Below are 6,390 nucleotides of genomic sequence, written 5' to 3' on the forward strand. Positions count from 1 at the left end.
CTCTTTATTTTAAAAACTACTCCCTGGTGATTCTTATGATAAATCAGAATTGATAGTTTCTACTTGGTAACTTATTCATCCCCAGTGGGTCGGGAGGGGGGAGGGGATGGGCTCCGGCTCCTGGCTCAGTGCCTGGCAATACATGCCTTCTCCCTGTCCCCTACACAGCCCCTGGGGCCTCACTGCGTCCATTGGTACCTTAAGTTAGCTTTCCTCTGTGACCTTACAAATGAAGATGTTTGACACTCTAGAATTAGAAATCGTGAAAACTCAGGAATAATTTTGCCTATCTAAATCCCAGTTGTCCTTTAAGGGCCATCGTAAGAAAGCATCTTTGGATCGAAACCTTTCCTGATCCATCTCTGCCAAGTATTAAGTATGAAATCTCCTATCTATGACTCTTTCTAACTCTTGGAATCTTGCATGGTATTTTCTCAACTAGATGCTCTTCAAGGGTAGGGGCCATATCCAGTTCATCATCATCATAACCCCATATCCATTAGCCCATCACGTCAATAGCAGGTGATTGAATGAAACACAGAGGTCAGTTGCTTGAGAAGATTTTATTAGGGTAGATGGAGCAATAGATGGCAGAGATAAAAGTAGTCCAGAAAACCCCCTGCAAACTGAGGAGAATTTTGCACAGTGGGCTGACTTGCTCCAATGTCTTCCTGCTTCTGAGAGGGTCTGCACCGCAAAGCAGGTAAAAGAGGAGTTTAGGATAGAAAGTACCTTGCAGAAATGATCTCATTGAGAAAGACCTAAAAGGGAAGCACCATGATTAAGAGCTGATGTCCAGGGACATACCAACTGGACTGGCCAGGGCAGAACAAGTCAACCTCTCTGCAGCTGTCTTCTTTGGTATTGGGCATTGGTGTCAGAGGGAGTTACGACTTGCTGCTTCTGAAGTAGGAATACAGCCTTGTAGCTGCGGTGCCTCGCTTGCCTTCTGGCTGGGCCGCACCTTGGCCCTGTGCTGAAGGGACACCGGTGTGCAGGCTGCCCTGGTCCTGCCTGTGGATCACTACCTCCCTTGTGTGGTCATCAACCCACTCTTCGCCAACCACTGCAGGCTCTCTCTCTCCCTGCCCTCCTGTCACACTGCATGTTGGGTGAGTGCTGCTCCAGTCCTGTCTTCCTGGCACGGTGGTTGCCCCAGCCTGGGCCTGTCCTCCCAGCACTGTCTCTCCTGCCTCATAGGTGCTCACCTGTGTCCATCTTTCACCACTGCCTGACTGCGTCTGGGTCTGTCCCTGTCCTGTAGCCCCTACATGGCTTAGAGTCTGGTGTCTATCCTGCTCTGCAATCTGGGTGTGTGACCCTGCCTGTGTCTGGACACGTCCCCCTGTCACTCCCTGGCTGGTCTGGCTCCTGTCTTGACCTTGGGTCTCAGTCCCTCTGTTCTGGCCTTGGGTGGACTGCTGTGTCTGGGTGCTGGTGCCTCCTTTCTGATGGCTCCTGTCCTGCTCCACGGTCTGGGTGTGTGACCCTGCCTGTGTCTGGACACGTCCCCCTGTCACTCCCTGGCTGGTCTGGCTCCTGTCTTGACCTTGGGTCTCAGTCCCTCTGTTCTGGCCTTGGGTGGACTGCTGTGTCTGGGTGCTGGTGCCTCCTTTCTGATGTCTCCTGTCCTGCTCCACGGTCTGGGTGTGTGACCCTGCCTGTGTCTGGACACGTCCCCCTGTCACTCCCTGGCTGGTCTGGCTCCTGTCTTGACCTTGGGTCTCAGTCCCTCTGTTCTGGCCTTGGGTGGACTGCTGTGTCTGGTGGCTGGTGCCTCCTTTCTGATGGCTCCTGTCCTGCTCCACGGTCTGGGTGTGTGACCCTGCCTGTATCTGGACACGTCCCCCTGTCACTCCCTGGCTGGTCTGGCTCCTGTCTTGACCTTGGGTCTCAGTCCCTCTGTTCTGGCCTTGGGTGGACTGCTGTGTCTGGTGGCTGGTGCCTCCTTTCTGATGGCTCCTGTCCTGCTCCACGGTCTGGGTGGTACCTGCCTGGGTCTGAGCTCCAGCTCCAGTCACCATCTCACCTGTCTGGTGTGCTCTGTCCTGGTCCCTGGTCTGTGACTGTGTCTCTGACCTCGTCTCTCTAGTCTGATGACTGTTGCTTTCTGTTACTCTCTGTGTCTGAACCCTGTGCCCAGGTGCTTGTGTCTGCTGGCTCGTTCTCTCCTGTCTCTGGGACTCAGCTTGCCTGTCATAGCTACTGACCCACATGGAGCCGATGTCCTGACCCTGGATCTGAGTCCCAGTCCCGCCCTGCCTTCCAGATGCCTGCTCTCTCTGTCCGTGGCCAATCTCCTCGTGATGCTGCCCTTTCCCCAACCTTCCCACTTGAGTGCCAGCTGTCTGTGTTCCCCCTGGCTCTTGTGAGGCCCCAGGGTGGAGGCTTCCAGATGCTTGAGAGCCACAAGCTCCCTCAGGACTCTCGCTCAGGGTCTTGAAACATGCCTGGGCCACTTTAAACGTCAAGACCAGGAATTCCTTGAAATCCACAGTCCCTGTGCCGTCTTCATCCAGCAGGCGCAGGACTTCATCCACGGTTGCCGGGTCGTGGGGTCTCTGGAGAAGATGAGGCTGAGTCAGTGTCCCTCCCCTGAGGAGGGCGTGGTTAGGCCAGTTGCAGGCTCCGCCCCCTCCCACCCCACCGCACTCCACACACACCACTGTGGCAGCACCCACACTTCGCTGCCTTGCCCTTCCTTCCTTCCTTCCTTCCTTCCTTCCTTCCTTCCTTCCTTCCTTCCTTCCTTCCTTCCTTCCTTCCTTCCTTCCTTCCTTCCTTCCTCCCTCCCTTCCTTCCTTCTTCTTTCCTTCCTTCCTTCCTTCCTTCCTTCCTTCCTTCCTTCCTTCCTCCCTCCCTCCCTCCCTCCCTCCCTCCCTCCCTCCCTCCCTCCCTTCCTTCCTTCCTTCCTTCCTTCCTTCCTTCCTTCCTTCCTTCTCGCCTGTCTCTCTCCCTCAAGGATTGGAAGCATCTTTTATTTTGTATCCTCTGTCTGGTACAGTTTCTGGCCTACGGGACAATAGGATAAAGATTTTTTGAAGAATGAATAAATGATTGAGCTCACAAAGCAACTCTCTGGGCTTTAGGGTTGATTCTTTGATCTGTTCTTGCCCTGATGCCCCTGGCATTGAGGCCGCATTCTCTTCAGCCAGCCCAACTTGAAGAGAAGCACAGTGGGAGGCCCATGGGAATTCTGTGAGCTCTTCAGTGAGGCTCAGATGTTTTCCCAAGATAGAGTGGGTGCGGTGCAGTGGGACAGGAGGGCTGCCCTGGGCATGCAGACACAGTGTCCTGCTGTGCCACTCATCCTGTCCCCCAGGCCTTCAAGATCTTGGTAGTTTCTGATGCAAAACAAAGGCAGGAAAGTGCATCAAGGCCCTGGTTCTGCTTTGCCACAAGTAGGTGGGGTGGGCCTCCTAGAGTCTCCCCCTAGCTGTTAACAACTTCATTTCTGATGTGATTGGTTAGCTAATGTTTTTGAGCAACTGCTTTGTACAAGGCACAGAGCTATGCTTCTAATGAATGCTTATTAATGGATGATCAAATTTCAGATAGACATGGGAAATGTTTACTGTATCAAATTTAAGCAGCAGCAGAAAGCAGCAATTATCTTCATTTCTAGAACATTCCAGGGCTCTGCTCCTCTCTGAGCTGTCTGTTTAGAATCCTTTCACCTTGCCTTCAAATTAGAATTCATTAAAACCAAGGTCTTTTCTCTAAGGATCTGGGCCCGTGAATTCCTGATCGTCTGTTTCTCATTCTTTCGCTCTCTCCCTTTCGGCCTGCACAGCCACCATCCATAGAGCAGGCCTGGATTCCTCTGCTGCCCTCTTGAATTACCAGGCAAAGCCTCTGCAGGCACACACGCCGCCACTCTCCCGTCACATCCCTCCCCACCTGGCTCAACGCATCGTACCACGATCACATCGGCAAACTCATGCTCCAAGAGGTTTTTCAGCTCCCCTCGGTTGAGCACTGCACAGTCGCCCTCTGTCCTGGCGTAGCGTCCAAAGGCCTCGATGATCCCGTTAATGTTTTGCAGTAACTGAGGCATCTTGGAAGTCAAGCTGGAAAAGACGAGAAGCCCCCTTGGGGGCTCTGTAATCAACCTCAGCTGTTTCCTCCCGAGCACTTCGGCTTCTAGGTCTTTCCTTGCACATTCAGCTCTGCTTCTGGTCTGTCTTCCTTTGTCCTTTCCTAAGTGTTGTATTTTATGCATGGGAGGAGGAGCCCTCAGTGTTGGGAGGCAGGATCCTGAGTTGGGATTTAAATGCTGGCCATACCACCTACCCGTCATGTGAGCTAGGCCAAGTTTACTCCATGCCTGAGTTTACTCCATGCCTGAGTTTACTCACTATGCCTCAGTTTACTCATTATGAATGAAAGTCATATTAATACTTTATAGGACTATTGTGAATATTTAAAGAGATAATTCATAAAAAGCCCTTGGCAGATGCCTGGCTTATACTTGGGGCTAGCTATTAAATATCATTACTATGCTATTATACACACATATATACATATAATTTGTGTACATCTATATAAACTCTACTGCTCACAAAGCACTTTCCTGCATACCAGCTCTTGTAATCCTTATTATCTTCACTTTTTTATAGGTGGAGGAAACAGGTTCAGAGAAGTTAGGCCACACAGCTTTGAAGGGACCAAGAAATCCTAGAACCTGTCTCTCTTTAACTCAAATGCAATGAGCTTTCTAGAATGTACCTTGTGGACAGGGTTCATTTGTCTATCACAGGGTGTTAGGGTCCCATTAGGAACTCCAATAGGCAGTACGAACACATGTGAGTCAACCCCCGTCCTGGGTGGAGCCAAGCAGGAATTCCAGGGGCCTATTTCTGCCCTTTCTTGTTTCCTTTGAAAAGGTGTTCAGAAGTAGGCTGGGCTACCCCCGTTGGGAATGCTGAGGAGGGGGTGCCTTCCAGTTGTGAGAGTCCAAGTTTCCTTGCATGTGACCTCTGTTCTCAGGCCTGGCGCCTGTCAGAGAAGTCAGCTTGCCCAACTGGCAAGTGGCTTCATCAAGCCCAGAGTCCTGGTGACCTATGAGTAGGTTCCCAATCAAATGGGAAATTTTCTTTTTCATTAGCAACAAATCTGGAGGTAGGTTGAGGTGAGGCCTGGGTGTGGCTGGATGGGCAGGGGGCACAGAGACTTGGCGATACATTAAGCAGAAGCCTCAGAGAGACGGAAAGGAGGAGATGGCATCAAAGACGACAAGGTTCAAAAGCAAGGGGAGACAGAGGTCTGCAGCACAGGGACACCAGGGCAGGGATGACGAAGGCGTAAAGGAGAAATGCACGGAAAGAGGGGGAGGTGGTCGGAGAAGCAAGAGAGTCAGGGAAGGAAGGAGACTCGGGTGCTAGGAAAAGCAGGTCAGTGTGGACAGAAAGATTCAGAGAGTCACAGACCCAAGGTGGGCTGTTCAGGGGGAACCCTTTCTCAAACCTGGTAGCCAACAATTTCTGGCAGACTTTTTTCTCTTGTGTACATCAAGGTACAAAACTCAGAATATTGTTCCTCAACACAGATGAAAAATATCCTTTTATTTTTAAACAATGTGGCAGACTTCAACCACTTTATCTATACATAGAAAAAATAATATGATGATCTTTTACTTACACTTTCAGATACCTGAGAATAAATCTACACACATCTTGCCTAAATATCAGCCTGGGGTAGGAGAGAGGAGTCACATAAGTCCCTTCCTTCCTGAGACAGTTTGCATTACCTGGGTGGGCACAAGTAAACTGGTTCTGATCTCACAGACTTTCGGCACTAAGAAGCTTCCAGAGCCTCAGAAGCAAGAGACCTTTGCGGATCCAGGAAGGCACGTGGGTGGCTCCGTTGCTGCTGCCAGCTCAGTCAGTGAGGGCAGATGCCAGGCCAGCCTCAGGGGAGGAGGAGAAAGCCCGATTGCTTCAGGAGAGTATCTTTCCCGATGTCCTCCAGCTCCTGCTTTAGCCTGAGACCCACAGCCAGCACTGACAGCCTGTGGCTCATCTCAGACCCGAAGCTCAGCTCACCAAGACACTGAGAATGAGAAAGAGGAAGAGGGGACTTACCTAAGGCCCAGGCAGGAGAAGACAAGTGGCTTTTGAGCGGTGTGTGGAGTACCAGGCCAGCACGATGAGGACCTTTTATAGGGGATTTAATCAGGGCTTGTTTTTTTTTTTTTGAGACAGGATGTCCCGCCCTATGGGAAGGCTTAATTCATTCAAGATTCTGCCCGGCCCAGCCCAGCCTCCTCTCTTCCCTGTTTCACCTGCTGACGCCTGGCTGCCTTGGTCTAATTAGCAGGCCCCTCCTACCACATTTGGTGCCCTCGCCTGCTTTGTCCTCACCTTTGTCAGGGAGGCTTCTTTCTGACGT

At 51.4% G+C, this 6,390-nt stretch overlaps 1 protein-coding gene across 2 annotated transcripts; it reads right to left on the reverse strand.

The window, feature by feature from the left end:
* Positions 1 to 544: 544 nt before the first annotated feature.
* CRNN (cornulin) lies at positions 545 to 6,131 on the reverse strand. 2 transcript variants are annotated; one of them, XM_076011134.1, is made up of 3 exons: positions 6,084 to 6,131; positions 3,920 to 4,070; positions 545 to 2,561 (listed from the first exon to the last, which is right to left on the reverse strand). In XM_076011134.1, the coding sequence occupies exons 2-3, from the start codon at positions 4,055 to 4,057 to the stop codon at positions 888 to 890; spliced, it is 1,812 nt and encodes a 603-aa protein (XP_075867249.1). In that variant the 5' UTR covers positions 4,058 to 4,070; positions 6,084 to 6,131; the 3' UTR covers positions 545 to 887. The 2 variants fall into 2 exon arrangements, with proteins under 2 accessions (XP_075867249.1, XP_075867252.1); XM_076011137.1 differs by having other exon boundaries at positions 3,920 to 4,091; positions 6,084 to 6,130.
* Between the last annotated feature and the right edge of the window lie 259 nt (positions 6,132 to 6,390).

Source organism: Microcebus murinus, chromosome 2, assembly GCF_040939455.1.
Source record: "Microcebus murinus isolate Inina chromosome 2, M.murinus_Inina_mat1.0, whole genome shotgun sequence".
Lineage (NCBI taxonomy): Eukaryota > Metazoa > Chordata > Mammalia > Primates > Cheirogaleidae > Microcebus > Microcebus murinus.

Excerpts from the sequence above, each read along its gene's own strand:
- CRNN (XM_076011134.1), bottom strand. The coding sequence starts at position 4,057 with ATGCCTCAGTTACTGCAAAACATTAACGGGATCATCGAGGCCTTTGGA. Across the intron at positions 2,562-3,919 it reads AGTTTGCCGATGTGATCGTG|AGACCCCACGACCCGGCAAC; the intron begins GTACGATGCGTT and ends CATCTTCTCCAG.